The sequence below is a fragment of the Mobula birostris genome, chromosome 2, assembly GCF_030028105.1.
Source record: "Mobula birostris isolate sMobBir1 chromosome 2, sMobBir1.hap1, whole genome shotgun sequence".
In the NCBI taxonomy this organism is placed as follows: domain Eukaryota; kingdom Metazoa; phylum Chordata; class Chondrichthyes; order Myliobatiformes; family Myliobatidae; genus Mobula; species Mobula birostris.
Window position 1 is genome coordinate 138,185,044 of NC_092371.1, and position 17,661 is coordinate 138,202,704.

Consider the following 17,661-nt stretch of genomic DNA (forward strand, 5'->3'; position numbering starts at 1 on the left):
GCTTGTTAACAATTATGCAGCACATCCTAATGTAGAATGTTTGAGAAACATCCACCTGGAATTTCTGCCTGCTAGTACAACATCCTTGGTACAGCCAATGGATATGGGAATCATAAAAAAATTAAAGGTGGTGTATCACGAGAAGTTGGTGAACTACATTCTCCAGCAATTGAAGAGAATCTACTCACATCTTTCACAGCTAAGGAAGTGAGTGCAAGGGTTAACATTTTACAAGCCGTACAGTTTGTCAGTGATAGTTGGCAAAAAATAAGCAGCAAGTCAATTCAGAGGTGTTTTGCTCACTGGCTTGCAGATGCACTACTTCAAGTTAGGAACTATAAAAAATTTGAAGGGATCAATCACCTTGAATGTTACGATGAAAGTGAAGATTTGGGCAACGCAGTCGTCGAAAATATTGTATCAAAACACCAAGATGAGGAATATGAAGATGAAGAAAGTAATGAGGATGACACATTGAACCTGAGCTAGTGACTACACAAGATGTCAGGAAATTTATTGTTGGATTACAACATTACTTCATGCAGGAAGACAATGAAAGCAGTCCACTTTCAGCACTAGGTATGCTGGTTTTGTCAATTTACAGTCAATCAAAAAGCATACTCTCGATGAATTTGTCCATCATTAAACATTACAAACTAATACACAGTTTTATAGTACTGTGATAATATTGGTAGTGTTCTTATTTGTTCTGTATTTCATTTAAATACATAATTTGTTACTCAGTTAAAAGTAGTTTATCTCTTATTTAATACCTTTTTAACTGTTTCCATGAAACTGGATATTTGGAGCAGCCGTTTAATCGGGCCACAGTGTTTAATCGGGCCAAAGTGTACTTATCTCGATGTGCTCCATTTAGCCGGAATCCATAAATTGTCAAGGGCAATTTATGAATGTTGCATGGAATTCAGTGAACCCACATGGACACTTTCATAAATTTAGTTTCATCAGCCCTTTGTGAATCAACAGGATGTGTCGATTTGGTATGTTTGCCTTTGACTTAATTTTAAAACTTAAAATTATTTTAGATCAGTGACAGTTTGTGATTTTCATGTGAAATGATAAATATGAATTTGTGATTGACATGTTATGAAGTCAGAGAGAACAAATGTGTAGGAAGCTCCCTTATTCAAAATACACTATTTTGAGTACTCCTTTTCACTTAAAAGATGTTTCCTTCATGTGAAATCTTCATTGCATTGTAATGTTTCAATGTTGATGTTTACTAGTGAAATAGTTTAGCTATCATAATATTTCATTTTCTCATTCTGAAGGCAGTGTTGTCATTTTTTAAGAGAAAATGTACATGAAGTACATGTAAAATGTTTTCTCGTAAGAATTTGTGTATTTAGAGAAAATTGTGATGCCAGAGCCAGCCAACAATGGATCAGGTTCAGATCTATCCGATTGCTTCATTGTCCTAATGGCTTTTGTGTGTGATTAGGCAAAGCTGTTCTGTTCTGGGTACCTACAAATATTAATTCTGCCTTCGCTCAGTGTCTAAATGGGGTGATACATGTTTATTAAAAGTGATCATGAATGAAAATGTGGTTGACCTTCCTTTTACACTCATCTTCAAGTGAAACAAACTATTTCAGCGTAATCTGAGATCTATACCTGCAGTTGTCAGGATTTGCATGACACAGCTACTCACAAGAGAAACACTGAGCCATTAAGAGAAGACTCACACTTTCTTTGAGCTATTCTATTTAAATGGCAATATTTGTCCAAAATTTCCAATTAGTGCATGTGGCATTTGTTACAGATGAAATGATGAGAAACAGCATTTACTTATTAGTTGTGTTTTTATTAATAATCCATTCTGAACAGGTTATATCGTCTGAAAGGAGGTATGTATCATTAACTTCCAAGCTCTTATAACATTGAGCCATGATGAGTTTAGTTTAACATTGCATTCAAGACACTGTCTTAAGTTTTGACTTAATGTTTCTTTCCTCTTCAAATGTTACAGTTTGAAAGTTTATTGTCAATATTTTATTAAACTTAGTTTGTCCAATAAATCTGTTGAGCAATTAATTAGTTTGCTTGGCGGTAGTTTGAGAAATCGATGTTCATGCAGTCAGGTTGGAGGCTCAGACAGAATACAAGGTGTTGCTCTTCCAACCTGACAGTGGCCTCATTGCGACAGTAGAGGAGGCCGTAGATTGATACGTTGGAATGGGAATGGGAAGTGGGATTAAAATGGGTGGCCACTAGAAGATCCCTTTTTTTCTGGTGTATGGAGTATGTCTTGGATTGGAGGAGTGGCAAAAGATTCTCTTTATTTAAAATCCTGATTGGAATTGAAATACTGTTTTGTTCTGCAATTAAGCAAATTAGAATGTATTGAATTTCCAATTCTCCACAATGCAAGCAGGCATGCACTCAAATATAATTTATGATTTTGTTTGAAAGGTGCCTGAAGTCGTGCAAATGTGAATGACACATACAAAAAAAGTCTTATTGCCTTAATTAACTTGGTAGATTGAAATTGGCGGAAACTCAATATTGCGTGCTACTTTATCTTGTGCATTGGGGTCTATTTTAAATTTGGAACTGGGAGAAGATTCCTTTTTGTCTCTTATAGATGTCATTGGTGTAATTTTGGATATTCACTTTAAAACTTAATTTTACATTTAACTTGATTGGATTACATTGAACTAAATTATAATTTGAAGGATGGTCCAATTTCAACAATTATGTGTTAGCTTTGGTCATTTGGGTTTTTAGTTACACCCTCTTTTTTGAATTACAGATGTTGATCATGTGGGTAAATCACTTTGGAAAAACTAATCATGCAATGAAAGTAAATTGGTAACAGTAGTGAAATAATCTGTACAACTAAAATAGAATTTGATGTATTGAAAGAATAAATTATCTCTAACAGTTAATGTTTAATTTTAGTCTAGTTATTAGAACACAAAATTTATATTTTGTCTGCAGAAGTAAAACCTGGTTGATTATTAAAAAGTAAAGCAACCTAATTTTTCTAAATTAACATCTGTGCAGGTAGAAAGTTTTGTGCACACACCAATAAACTGAAAATGAGGTGATTTGGCAGAAGGTCTTTGTTAAAGATTGGGATTTGACCTGTTCAGTAAATGTATCGCTTTGTTGAGAATGTTGAAGAGAACATACTAAGATTTTCCTTCCAGGCATGTGGATTGAGTTGAGTTGCCTTACTACAATTATACAGGAGCCTGGTGAAATCTATTCAGAGTATGAGTGCAGGTTTGATTTTCCAACTTAAAAAAACTTAATAGTGATTCTGTAATGAAGGTTCTTTGGTTTTTGTTTTAGTGCATTGGTTGCAGGAGGAGAGATATTAAGCAAACTGGTCAATATTCTCTTTGAATATTGAATGAGAATTTCTTTGGAACATTTTTTGGGGGAGCTTGACATGGTTGTGAGGCTGATGTCTTCTCTGGTTAGGCTGTCTAGATATAGGGATCATGGTATCAATGTAAAGGAATGCCATTCAAGACAGATAAGAAGAAATTGCTTCAGCAAGAGAAAAGTGGGTCTTTGAAATTCTCTGCCCATAGACCCTTGAAGGCTCAGCTAATTTGTGTAATCAAAACAGAGTTTGATGGACTTTGGTATACTAAGGGAAGCAAAGAACATTTGGTTAATGCAGCAAAGTGTACCGAAGTAAATGATCAACTATCACCAATGTTGCCAGGTCTGAGTGTTTCTTAATGTTTTTCTGCTCTTAGAGTTCCAGCAACTGTAGTTTTTTATTTTGTAAAAGATTTAAAAGATTCCTGTGATCTTACTAAAAGGTGGAAAGAGCACAAAGAGCTAAATGGGCTGCTACTTTTTATGTTCTTAAGTTTTATTTACTGAATTTTCAAAATTATTCTATTAAGGATTAAATGTGATATTCTCTGAGGTTAGAATAAAACTAACTCGCAATTATCATAAATTGTTGGTGAAAGAAATTGCCTTTTTGGTACTGAGGTAATCCACTTTTCCAGGTGGGTTTCATTTATTTTTATTCCTGTATTCTGAAACTTATGCAGAGAGATTATGAGGTAAAAAAAGGCACAATGTGAAATTTCTCCAGTCCTGCCGAAGGGTCTCAGCCCGAAATGTTGACTGTAATTTTTTCCATAGATGCTGCCTGGCCTGCTGAGTTCTTCCAGCATTTTGTGTGTGTCATTTAAGGAGTCAAGTGGTGTAAAACCTTCCTGAGTTGTGAAGTATGGTGAGAGGCAATTTGGGTTAGAGGACCTCATTTTCAGGCAAACAGGAAGAGTGGTAGAAAAGTAATTGTTTAACTGAACTTTGGAAAGCAAAGCCACATTTTGTGCAAGTACTGTTTTTGTATGGTGGTATTATGCTAGATTCATCAATTTGTTGTTTTGGCGGTTGAATTAATTTTAATTATCATTGCAGATGAATATTAGTTGTGTTGCCGAATTTTAAATTCTTAGTGTTTTCTTATGTTGATCTCAAATTCCCATGAATTTTCTGCACCTGACATCTACTTAGGATTTCAAACAATGCTTATTTTCTGTACCATTCTCTTTACACTGATCGGTCTTGAACTGAGAAGCCAAAATGAGATTTAAAACACATATTGTATACATTTGCTGTAAACAAAATTAAACTCACTTTGTTAGAATGGGGCTATGGGGCTGCAGGGATTGGGAGAAATAACAGGTATAGTTTTCCTTTGTCATGTCAGCATAGTTATCTTGCTTTTCAATTATTTTACTGAGTTCAATATTAAATGGATTTCTGTAGTATTTTCACTTGTGATTTTGTGTTCACATAATTAAGAGAGGAATTTCCTTTATTTCCCTTTCACTAGGACTATTAAATGAACTTATACTCTGTTATATTATTTATATGTAGTATTATAAGCAAAACTATAGGTGGATGATGAAACAATGAGGAGGAGCACTGATGCAATTAATCCACTATTTGGGTACATCTTCCTAACATTAATCAATACCTAGTTTAATAACTTTGAAAGTGTTAAAAACCAGATTTTTCTTTTGATTATGGATAAACCCTGTTGGACATTGGTAACGTAGATCACTGCAAGTCCGGTTCACTGGAAAGACCCACGGTGGGGAAGCTGCATTGATTTGGTTGTGATGAGGCCTAGGCCTAGGGTCATCTGTTATAGTCGCCTAGGGAAGGAGACGCTAAAGCAGTATGGGAGAGACTTCCGTGGTATAATTAGATTTTGTTTTAGTTATTCAATCATACATGAATATAGCCAAATGAAGCAGAGTTCCTCCAGGGCTAAGATATGTAGTACATATGGTTATGATTTCAGAAAAACATATAATCACAAAGAAAAAAAAAACTATAGGCCAGGTCCCTGAGTGTTCAGCTTGTTCTTCCACCAAGTGAGCACTGAAAGGCAGCCCCCAATCCAGAATGGATTCGAGCATGCCCATGGAGGTCTCTCCCATACCAGAACGGATTCGAGCATCCCCATGGAGGTCTCTCCCATACCGCTTTAGCGTCTCCTCCCCTGGGCGACTATAACAGGTGACCCTAGGGCTAGGCCTCATCACAACCAAATCAATGCAGCTTCCCCACCGTGGGTCTTTCCAGTGAACCGGACTTGCAGTGATCTACGTTACCAATGTCCAACAGGGTTTTTCCATCACAATAAAAACGTCTAAGACATTCACTCACACCTTTTTTTGGACTGCAGTGTCTAATGGTGCACAACAAGTCTAGGTGACAACACAACAAAGGTAAGCAATACGTCCAGTTCCATCGATATCGAGTAGCATGCTGATGGGATAGTCCTGCTGTTCTTAATATCCAGCAATGACTTGCAAACTGTAAAAAAAGATATACAAGTTGAACAAATACACCTTTTGATTGGAACTGGAGTGGCCACTGCATATGAGTGTATCGCCCTCGTAAGTGGAACAACTATTTTTTATATACCTAATCTGTTGCGCTGCAGAGAGTACGTGCTCGGTCTGCAGCAATGATAAGAAAGGGTGGGCATTTCAAATGTCCATGTAAGGAGTTAAGTTAATATTGGCTCCACTTTACTTCGCTCAGTTGATGTATGCCATCCATTTTTTTTAAAAGAAAGAAACAAAAGTAGCCATTTGCAATCTGCAGGGAAGAATCATCTGAGTATCATCACCTTAATAGTCGTTTTGTCTCACCATGAATAAACCCAAATCTGATCTCTAGCTGAATAGAAAAACCCTTTGAATGACCTGGTCTATTTTCCGTATTGCCGCTATTTTGTCATTGGCACCTGACCATGTTCATATCACCTTTAGTGCAACTTTTTTGGCAACTTTTTTACAAAAATTCCAAATTCTTCAGCGCTTGGCCACATGCACTTTACTCTGAGCCCTGCTGATTTGAAATAGTTTTCTCTCTCATGTATTTTCTTCAAAGCTGTGATCTTTAAGAATTTTACCTTATCCAATTGGCAGCCTCATTCAGTGCTCTAACTTTGGTATTTGCATCCATTCCTCAGTTCTAATTTCTGAACACCACTGACAATCTAGGTTTTTGTTAAATCATTTGGCCCAGAAAATCTTAAATGCCAACTTAGAAACCCTTAAAAAAGTTAATTCACTTGTAAACACGAGGAAATCTGCAGATGCTGGAACTTCAAGCAACACACATAAAAGTTGCTGGTGAACGCAGCAGGCCAGGCAGCATCTCTAGGAAGAGGTACAGTCGACGTTTTGGGCCGAGACCCTTCGTCAGGACTTGTGCTTGATTTCCCTCTGTATTCCAACATGAAGGCTAAAAATGATTTCTTCTACGGATGTTCCTCAGTATATTTTTCACTTAAAATGTTGTTTAAATTGTTTTTGTATTAATTTGAAATCTGAAGGGAAGATGTAACATTTTTGGCAGCCAACTTTCCCACTATTTTACAGCTGTGCGGTCCAACCATTGTTCTGAGCAGAGATTTTTTACAGGGTCTGAAAACTGTGCGGGACTTACAATTTTTTTTTGGTAATATGCATACTATGAATATTTAAAATGAAAATTGAAAAATCACACTTGTGATTTATTAATTGAAGGGTATAATGAAATATAGTACAACAAAGAAAATTTTTCAAGCTTCATAAACTTTTTCTTGCTTGTCTTTATTACAAATCCATTGTTTATAAACACTATCCAGATTAATTTTGCATCCAGATGAAATATACATCATAATCTTCATTAGATTATCCAAATGAGCCACTTCTAGTCTGTTTCTGGACTTGGAATTCATAAGAATAAATCCATGTTAACAATCAGCACTAGAAATTCTTCGAATTCTTTGTTTCTAAGCACGTAGTTCAACGTATCAATGAACATCTTAATGGAACTGGTCTTAATTTTCTCAGAAACAACAAATAAACATTATATAAAAGAAAATTCCAGCTGCGTGGCAACAAAGGCTATGTGAGCAGGAGCATTTCAGTTACTGTGCAGCTGCACACCCACACAGTTTAGAGGGAATGGTACTGGCAGCTGAAGCATCTTGTATCTTCTACATTGTGACATTCCTAATCATGTAAAGCTTAGTATTCATGTCCATCTAGCCGAATTAATAATCTTTTTTTTTTGACTAAATATTACCATGTCCCATTTTTGAGAATTTAAGTACCAAAGGAATGAAGCTGAGACATAATTTGCCTATACAAGGTCCCATGAATTATTGAAGAAGAATAAAAAATCCTTCCAGTATCCTGGTCAGCATTCTTCCTCAACCAGTACATACCCAAAATTACAACAATTAGTCATTCTGTTTATTGTTAACGGGTGTATGCAAATTAACTGCCGTCTTGTCTATTTAATAATAGTATGTATGCTTTACATTAAATGAGGTTGTAAAGAATATCTCCACAAAACTGAGAATGTTTCAAAGAAGTTGCAAAATAATTTTATTGTTGTGTCTAATCACTGTACTCCATGTGTTCAACTTGCTGATCCAAAGTTAAAATTAATAGGCCTTTTCCAGCATGGAGTACTGTATCTAAGGGATGGTTAAATTCTGTGGGTGCTTATGTCAGTCAGACTTTCTGGGCTTAAGGGAACACTCTTTACAGATATTCCCTTTAATATATGACCTAAAGATTTTTGCATAATGTTAGGGAGACGAATGACATTTAAATGATATCTTGAACTTGTACTCCCAGTGCTATGAACATATTGGAAGTTCATAAGGAGTGAGATTAGTGGCTTTCTTTTCTGTGCTGTTAATACCATTCTGTCAGCTATCTGCTCTGCAACTTTTTAAAAATACACTTTCTGGTTACTTGGAATGGTTCCACTTACAGTGACCAATTGTGGACTTGTGGTTCTTTATCTGATAACCTCACTGATAGAGCAATGCCTGTATTCTACAAATTGAAAAGGACAGAAGAAAGATCACAGAGAAGTATTTCAACTCATCAAAATTAATCCTCTAGCAATCTAAACCTGTCTGTCAATAATTGAATTTTTTGAGGATGTGACTAAACACATTGATGAAGGTAGAGCAGTGATGGAGTGTATATGGATTTCATCAAGGCAGTTGACAAGGTACCACATGCAAGGCTTATTGAGAAAGTAAGGAGGCATGGGATCCAAGGGGTCATTGCTTTGTGGATCCAGTACTGGCTTGCCCACAGAAGGCAAAGAGTGGTTATAGACGGGTCATATTCTTCATGGAGGTCAGTGACCAGTGGTGTGCCTCAGGGATCCGTTCTGGGAACCATACTCTTTGTGATTTTTATAAATGACCCAGATGAGGAAGTGGAGGGATGGGTTAGTAAATTTGCTGATGATACAAAGGTTGGAGGTGTTGTGGATAGCGTGGAGGGCTGTCAGAGGTTACAGCGGGACATTGATAGGATGCAAAACTGGATTGAGAAGTGGCGGATGGAGTTCAACCCAGATAAGTGTGATGTGGTTCATTTTGGTAGGTCAAGTATGATGACAGAATATAGTATTAATGGTAAGACTCTTGGCATTGTGGAGGATCAGAGAGATCTTGGTGTCCGAGTCCATTGGACACTCGAAGGTGCTGCGCAGGTTGACTCTGTGGCTAAGAAAGCATATGGTGCATTGGCCTTCATCAATCGTGGGATTGAGTTTAGGAGCTAAGAGATAATGTTGCAGCTATATAGGACCCTGGTCAGACCCCACTTGGAGTACTGTGCTCAGTTCTGGTCGCCTCACTACAGGAAGGATGTGGAAGCCATAGAAAGAGTGCAGAGGAGATTTACAAGGATGTTGCCTGGATTGGGGAGCATGCCTTATGAGAACAGGTTGAGTGAACTCAGCCTTTTTCCTTGGAGCGACGAAGGATTAGAGGTGACCTGATAGAGGCGTATAAGAAGATGAGAGGCATTGATTGTGTGGATAGTCAGAGGCTTTTTCACCAGGGCTGGAAAGGCTAGCACGAGAGGGCACAGTTTTAAGGTGCTTGGAAGTAGTTACAGAGGAGTTGTCAGGGGTAAGTTTTTTATGCAGAGAATGGTGAGTGCGTGAAATGGGCTGCTGGCGGCAGGGGTGGAGGCAGATATGATAGGGTCTTTTAAAAGTCTCCTGGACAGGTACATGGAGCTCAGAAAAATGAGGGCTATGGGTAACCCTCGGTGATTTCTAAGGTAAGGACATGTTCGGCACAACTTTGTGGGCTGAAGGGCCTATATTGTGCTTTAGGTTTTCTACGTTTCTATCTTTTGTAACTATGCAGTCTATATTTCTGTTCATTCCTCCACAATGATTTAGTATGACTTGAAGATTTCCTGTGATATACTGATTCATCGAGGGAGCAAATAGTAATGAGATTTTAGCCACATTGTTGGATGTATATAATATCAGCAGAACTTATTTTCACCTGCAATAACCCACTGCCTTGATCAGTAAAAATGCAGTGGTAACTTGTGACAAGATGCATTGTTATGTATGGATGGGAAGTGCATCATATGCGCAAGGTGTTTAGTATCATTCTTAAAGGTGCATAACTTCAAAAAGCTGAGCAGTATTCAATGAGATTGTCATAGGTACAATAAATGTTTTAGCACATGAAATACAATAACATGATTATTTTTCCTGTGTAGGTGTGCAACATTTTGAAGTGAACCTGAAGATCAGAATGGTTCGATCTAATTCTAGATCTCATTCATCGAGATCAAGGTCTCGTTCTTGCTCCAGTTCTAGGTCAAGGTCTCATTCTAGATCCCGTTCCAGAAAAAAGAGATACAGGTAATAGTTTTAGATATTGTTTACTTCTAAATTGATGGTTGTGGTAGTTGTTTAGTATGGTAAATTATGAGCCTCAAAATTCTGCTCAGCGGGATAACCATTAATATTTTTATCCTAAATTCTTAAGATATTTAAGGGTAGTTAAGAAAGCTTATGGAGTGTTAGCTTCCATAAGTCGAGGGATAGAGTTTAAGGGTCATGAGGTAATGATGCAGCTCTATAAAACTCTGGTTGGGCCACAGTTGGAGTACTGTGTCCAGTTCTGGTCATCTCACTATAGGAAGGATGTGGAAGCATTGGAAAGGGTACGGAGGGGATTTACCAGGATGCTGCCTGGTTTAGAGAGTATGCATTATGATCAGAGATTAAGGGAGCTAGGGCTTTACTCTTTGGAGAGAGGGAGGATGAGAGGGGATATGATAGAGGTATACAAGATATTAAGAGGAATAGATAGAGTGGAGAGCCAACATCTCTTCCCCAGGGCACCACTGCTCTGTACAAGAGGACATGGCTTTAAGGTAAGGGGTGGGAAGTTCAAGGGGGATATAGAGGAAGGTTTTTTACTCAGAGAGTGGTTGGTGCGTGGAATGCACTGCCTGAGTCAGTGGTGGAGGCAGATACACTAGTGAAGTTTAAGAGACTACTATACAGGTATATGGAGGAATTTAAGGTGTGGGGTTATATGGGAGGTAGAGTTTAAGGGTCAGCACAACATTGTGGGCCAAAGGGCCTGTATTGTGCTGTACTATTCTAGCTTCTATATAAGTAGAACTGTAGGTCCCAAAGGTTTACAAAACTTTGGCTTCTTTTGATGAACATAGATTTTAGAAGAATGAAGCTGGAAATAGGATGGCTCTATCCTTTCATTGTCTGGGGTCAGCATATAGTATTCCGATGTCAGATGCAGACTTTCACCTTCTGTGTTGCACAAAGCAACAGAGAAGGGTACCTCCTACCTGATTTTTTTTTTTTTTTGCTCAGTACAATAGTAGAATCATAATCAACAATAATGGTGAAAAGAAATGTTGATAAATATTTGTCATTTTTGAAAAGATGTGAGAGGATCATGGATTAAACAATTTATCTTAGGCAAGATGTAACAAATTAAATTTTAGCCATAACAATGAAGGCAGCAGAAAATACTGTTTAGAGAAAAATAGACGTATGCCTAATTTATGTATATTTTTCTAAAGAATTAACATACACTTTCTGCTTCTGGTCCTTATATATATTTGAAGCCCAGAATAGCATATGCTCCACTAAATACTCTTGAACATGTCTGACCTTTATTAAGTTTTTTTGCACACTTGTTAGAACTTTGCTATTTAATCTATATTATCCTTCCTTGTTTTCTGTCAAAATCCACTATTTGACACCTTTCTATATTAAATTTGGCCCTCACATTCTGCTTGTCTATTACTGCTCTTTTATTACCATATGCCTCATTTTTTCAGTTTTTTTCATACAGCTGATTTATGTTTTAAAAAATGAATGCAAACTCAGAGTTTTTTCTGCTGTGCTATATTTAATGTGTTGGATAGTTGGTTACTAAACTTTTTATAGCAGTTTAGCTGCTGTTTATCTAATTGCCCTGAAGTACATGAATTAAAACTAGTCTTGTGCATCACTTAATGCTCTTCCATGATATTAAGCCCTCTTGCTCTAAGTGGGAAAAAGTTTCAAAACTGCTTAAGTTTCAGCCCAGAAATAGAGTATAATGAAAAGTATGTATTATAATTAAATATTTTGTATTCTGGACTGTTCCTTGGATTAAATAATGCTATTTGTTGCGACATCTTTTCTGTGGATTCTCAGCTCTAGATCTCGTTCTAGATCCTACTCTCGATCTCGCAGTAGGGATCGTAACTATTCCCGAGATTATCGAGATTTTCGTGGTAACAGAGGAATGAGACGTCCCTATGGTCATCGTGCAAGAGGGAGAGGCTATTATCAAGGAGGACCTCGATATTATCGAGGTGGCTATAGGCTTAACTGGCAGAATCGAAGACAGTCTCGTAGTCCACGGCGAGGCCGTTCAAGATCAAGAACGCCAAAACATAGATTTATATCTCAAAGATCCAGAAGTCGATCTCGACAATCACGTCGATCGTCCTCTGCAAGGTCAGCTGCTTCATCATCTTCCTGTTCTTCTTCACGTCATAGCAGATCTCCAGTAACTTCAAAACAGCGCAGGTCCACTGACAAGCATACAAAGAAAATTGATGTATCTGTTCCACAAGGGGAATCTGGAAAGAACAAGCAAATAGAAACACTTGCCACTGATGTTAAATGTGATTCTGATTCTACTAAGGTGCACAGTGAGTTTCGTAAAACTCCTCCCATTCGAAGTGAAAGCTGGGCAGGGCTTTCAACCTACAATGACAATAGTCCAAGATCCCATCACAGTTTATCTTCACTTCCCAGTCCATGTAGCCTTAGTCCTACACGTTCTGTTCCTTCTCAGCACAGTTTCTCACAGACTGAGCCACCTAGACGGAGTACATCTAAGACCAGTCCACCATCCTCAAGTTTGCAACACAGCCCAGAACAGCATAGCTCCTCAGCACACAGTGCATCGCAATACAGCCCTTCTCAGTGCAGTCCAATACGAAAAAGTCCTACTAAAGTTGTTTCAGCTCAACACAGTGTTCCCAGAGAAGATGCTCGACTGAAACAGTTTGCCTTTTCTGGTGATGCCCTGGACCTGAAATTCAGTAAATCCAAGTACCTGAAAAGGTAACCGATTATGTTGTTTACCTTGATCTTTGGCAATCTTTCCTTTCAAAAGAAGTTTAGTTTGTTTTCAAGAACTGTTGTAGAAGAGAAATGGTAAAAGCTGATGTTATCACAATTATTATAGAATTTGGTGGATTCCATTTGGCTAAAATATCATTTTACTTCATGTGAACAAGACTTTTCATACTAGCAATACTTTCTCTAATCAGTCTTGCCTGGAATCAGAAGTTAATCAGTAATTTGATTCAATTGTTATACATGAACAAAGTCATATAGAAACCACGAAACTAGTGGATTAGCAGAGAGCTAATTGGTTCACTGATGTCCATTAGGGAAGAAATCTGCTGCCATTTTGGGCTTTAAGTCTCGAGACTCATCATTGTAACTAGTTCTCAATTGGCCTCTATTTCGGACTGCTCAAGATGGACAATAAATTCTGGCTTTGCCAGCAGTGTCCATGTCCTGTGCATGAATTAACAATAAAAATACATGTATTTATGCAACTCTACTTGTGTTGATGGCCCTTTGGAATTCATTTTAAACCTAGGGTGCTGTTGTCTGTGGTTAACATTGATAAAGCTCTTTTGCATAATAAGAGTAATAATTTGTGTGTAAATTGGAGAAGTTAGTAAATCATCAAATTAGATGTGTGTAAGTTGTGCTAAATAGGCTTTAAAATTTTCCACTGATAATTAAAAGGGTATCAGTTTTTTCGATTTTATATTAATTCATTATGGGGGTAAAACACATTGCAGAAGAGCTGGGAATTTTATAAGCTGCCAGGACATTTTATTCTATTATGGACTTTAATTCTTGTTTCAATAGCATTCAAACTTTTTGAAATCTTGCATGTACTTTTGCAGAAGGGTATGTTTTGTATTTCACATTGTTTTTTTTCTTTTATATAGATATGTCGAGAAAGAGGAGAGTAGAACCTTTGTGCTGGATAGAGGAGATGGAAGAGAGAAAGATGCTCAAAAGGAAAAAGGCTTGGAGAAAGACAGGGCAAAGGGAAGGGAATGGGGGAATAAAGGAGGAGTAGATTATGGTAGCTCTAAAGGAGAGTATATGAGGAAGGAAGCTGAAAAAATACATTTAACTGAGTCTCCAGAGAAGTGCAGACAGTTTAGTTTAGTTGGGTTATCTGACGAAATAGCTGAATTAGATAATTATAGATCTAAATTTCAATATACTGTGACAAATCAAAAGGAAAAGGACTATGAATCTCATTGGGATACTGGCTGTGAGGAAGATAAATATAACACAAAAATTGTAATCAGAAGAACAAAAGACCACGATAGGTTTGAAGATGATAGATTTTTTAAATTTAATGTGGCTAGCTTTTCATCTAGTGCAATTAAAGAGAAGCTTAGGGAAGATGACAAGTACGTAGAGAAAAAATATGAGGAAAGAACAGCACCAAAGAAAGATTCTATCTCACCTGAGCCAGTGAAAGTTGAAATATTCAAAGAGTTCTTTGATCCATGCTCTTCATTGCCACAATCAAAAACCATGGATGTCAGAGAAAGGGATAAAATGTCTTTCACAGAGGAAAGCCCGCCTAGAATGAAAACCTTCCCTGCTGCATCCTGTCAACCTGAAGTGAAATTGAAAGTGCCATCCTCCCAGCTAGAAGATTCTGTCCTGTAAGTCAGCACTCTTACGTTAGTGATATACTTTAGTTTTGTTTGCAACAGATTGCTGTTGAATTGTTGCATGCATGCTTACAAAATGCAATTTTTTGAAAAATCTACTTGTGATTTTAGTTACCAATTTGTAGTTTTCAAAACATGCCTTTATGAGACTATTAGACGATAAGATACAGGAGCAGAATTAGGCCATTTGGCTCACCATATCTGCTCTGCCATTTCATCATGGCTGATCCAATTTTCCTCTTGGCCCCAATTTCCTACCTTCTCCCTGTATCTCTTCATACCCTGACCAATTAAGAATCTATCAACCTCTGTCTTAAGTATGCATAAACATTCTGGCCTACACAATTGCCTGCAGCAAAGAATTCCACAGACTTACTACTTCCCAGCTAAACAAATTCCTCCTCATCTCCGTTCTAAAAGGATGCCTTCTATTCTGAGGCTGTGTCCTCTGAACTTAGACTCTCCTACCATAAGAAACATCTGCTCCACACATCCACTCTATCAAGGCCTTTCACCATTCGATAGGTTTCAATGAGGTCACCCCTCATTCTTCTGAATTCTAGTGAATACAGGCCCAGAGCTATCAAACGCTCTTCTTATGACAAGCCATTCAATCTTGGGACAATTTTTGTGAACCTCGTTTGAACCCTCTCCAGATTCAGCTACATTCTTTCGAAGATAAGGGGCCCAAAAGTGCTCACTATATCTCCATTGTATCCTTTTAGTTAAGATTAAAATTTAATCCTTTTAGGTAAGACGAAAATTTAAATTGTTTATTAATAAGAAATGATTGCCGGTGTTTAATGAACTGTGATTATTTAAACAAAAATTGGTCTTTGAACTAACTTAGAAAATTATAAGTTATGTTGTTATTTTTGTGTGCTTTCAGTATCTGCTTCTCTTACCATTCAGTGTAAACATAAACATAAATGGACAGATCCCCAATAATGAGGGTAATTAATTGTCACTTCAAAAATCAGCCTTTGGTTACTTAATAGTGCTATTCTGAAAAATAAAACATATATGGTGGATGGGCGGGAGTAGACCACCTGAGTCTCCCTACACCATGGTGGCTGAATAATAATAACTGAATGCTTTTTCCATTCTGTCCTTGCAGTGATATAAGTGTGTAGGAGAGGCCTGCAAATAGAAAATATTCAAAGGTCAGCAAAGGACCCACCATTATCTTCCTCTTGAACTCCTTAACCAATTAAAAGCTAATTAGAGAAAAATATGGAGGCAATGTTTTTGTATTAAGATCATTTATAACACAGTTTCCACATTTGTTCGGAACCAGTCCAGATCTGTCCTGAATAAAAGCAGCACTGGTTGACAGTTCCTCTGGAAAAAGAATCTCGTAATAATCCTTTCATTTTGAATTAATTTAGACTAAATAGTTCTTTACCATATATTAAACTTAAACAATCTATCTTACTTGCTATTGCTTAGAAACCTTTAGAACAAAATCTTACATGTTTCTTTATAGAAAATGTTTGGATACTGTCCTGTACAAGTCATCCTTAGACAAGCAAGACAAGTTTCATTTCACATAATGTAGACTTCGTACCATGGCAAAAAGATTCCAATGGAATGACAGTAATAGGCCAAGGAGAAAACAGCTCCAATGTATCAGTTTTTGGAGATTTCAGTAGGCCAAAGAGCAACTGGGAATTGTTCATGGGTGTGAATAAAAGGAACTGCTGAGAAATGTTACTTAACAAAGCAGTAGGAAGTTTCAGACTCATGCAGGACAATCAAGCTCCTACTTTTTTAAAAGTATGTTGAAAATTGTGCAATTAATTATGTGGTGTGAGTGGAAGGACTTGTAGGTTTCAGAAGGAGTGTGAAAGTAGTTTGGATAAAGAACTGTATAGTGAAAAAAGGGAAGCTGGAAATGAAGGTGATTGAACAAATAAGGATTTTTTTCCTATTGTAGGCATGATTTTACAAACATTTATCTGCCTGTTAGTTTTGAACTAATTAAGTTCAAAAGGGTACTGCGGAAAAAGAACTTGTGAACAAAATAGGCTGGTTTATGAGCAGTGTTAGATATTTACACAATGTTCAGAAATTTATTCCAGTTGGAAAGAGGAATCCAAAGAGAAAGGCAAACATTGTGATTATCAGATGAGGTCAAAGAAAATAGTAAATCAAAAACTAGAATATACAAGGTGGCACAAGTTCGTGGTGTACCAGAAAACAACATCTTTACAGGAATCAGCAGCAAAACACGAAAGGTGTAATAAGGAGGGAAAAGATTGATTGTGAGAGAAAGCTGGCAAGCAATATCAAAATGAGCAGCAAGCTATTCTAAGGATGTATAAAAAGGAAGAGGGGTACCAAAATGAGTATGCAAACTCTAGAGGATGAGGTTGTAGAATTAATAATGGGAAAGAAGGAAAAAGCAGATAACTTAAGTCAATATTATGTGTCATTCACCACAGACAATACTAAAATATCACAAAGATAAAAGAAGGGCTAGATTCAAATAACAGAAGAACTTGTAAGAATGCTTACCGCAAGGGCAACGTATTGGACAACTTAATTGGACTATAGGTCAGTGTGGTTTCCTGACAAATCCATTGGAATTCTTTGAGGAAATAATAAGCAGGATAGATAAAGGAGAGTCAGTGCATAATGTTTACTTGGATTTTCAGAAGGTACCGCGTATGAGGCTGCTTAACAAGATAAGAACCTATGATATTACAGGGATGATAATAGTGTGGATAGAAGATTGACTGAATGGCAGGAGGCAAAGATTGTGAATAAAGAGGGCTTTTTCTGGTTAGTTGCTGGTGTTACACAGGAGTTGGTGTTGGGACTGCTTCTTTTCATGTTGTATATGAATGATTTGGATGACAGATTTGATGGCTTTGTGACCAAGTTTGTGGATGATATGAAGATAGGAGGAGGGGCAGGTAGTATTGAAGAAGTAGAGAGTCTGCTGAAGGACTTGGATGAGGAGAATGGGAAAAGAAATGGCAACTGGAATATACTGTAGGGAAGTGTATGGTTATGCACTTGTTTTCTAAATTGGGAGAAAATTCATAATCCAGGTGCA

At 37.2% G+C, this 17,661-nt stretch overlaps 1 protein-coding gene across 3 annotated transcripts in view; it reads left to right on the top strand.

Moving 5' to 3' along the window:
• The window catches only part of LOC140191700 (bcl-2-associated transcription factor 1-like), a 39,653-nt gene that overhangs the window by 1,578 nt on the left and 20,414 nt on the right, over positions 1-17,661 (top strand). For 2 of the 3 annotated variants that reach the window (XM_072249352.1, XM_072249367.1), the window contains exons 2-4: positions 10,065-10,209; positions 12,025-12,945; positions 13,854-14,591. In XM_072249352.1, the coding sequence (XP_072105453.1) occupies positions 10,100-10,209; positions 12,025-12,945; positions 13,854-14,591 (1,769 nt within the window). In that variant the 5' untranslated portion in view covers positions 10,065-10,099. The remainder of the gene's footprint in view (positions 1-10,064; positions 10,210-12,024; positions 12,946-13,853; positions 14,592-17,661) is intronic. The other variant, XM_072249359.1, reaches the window with a different exon arrangement.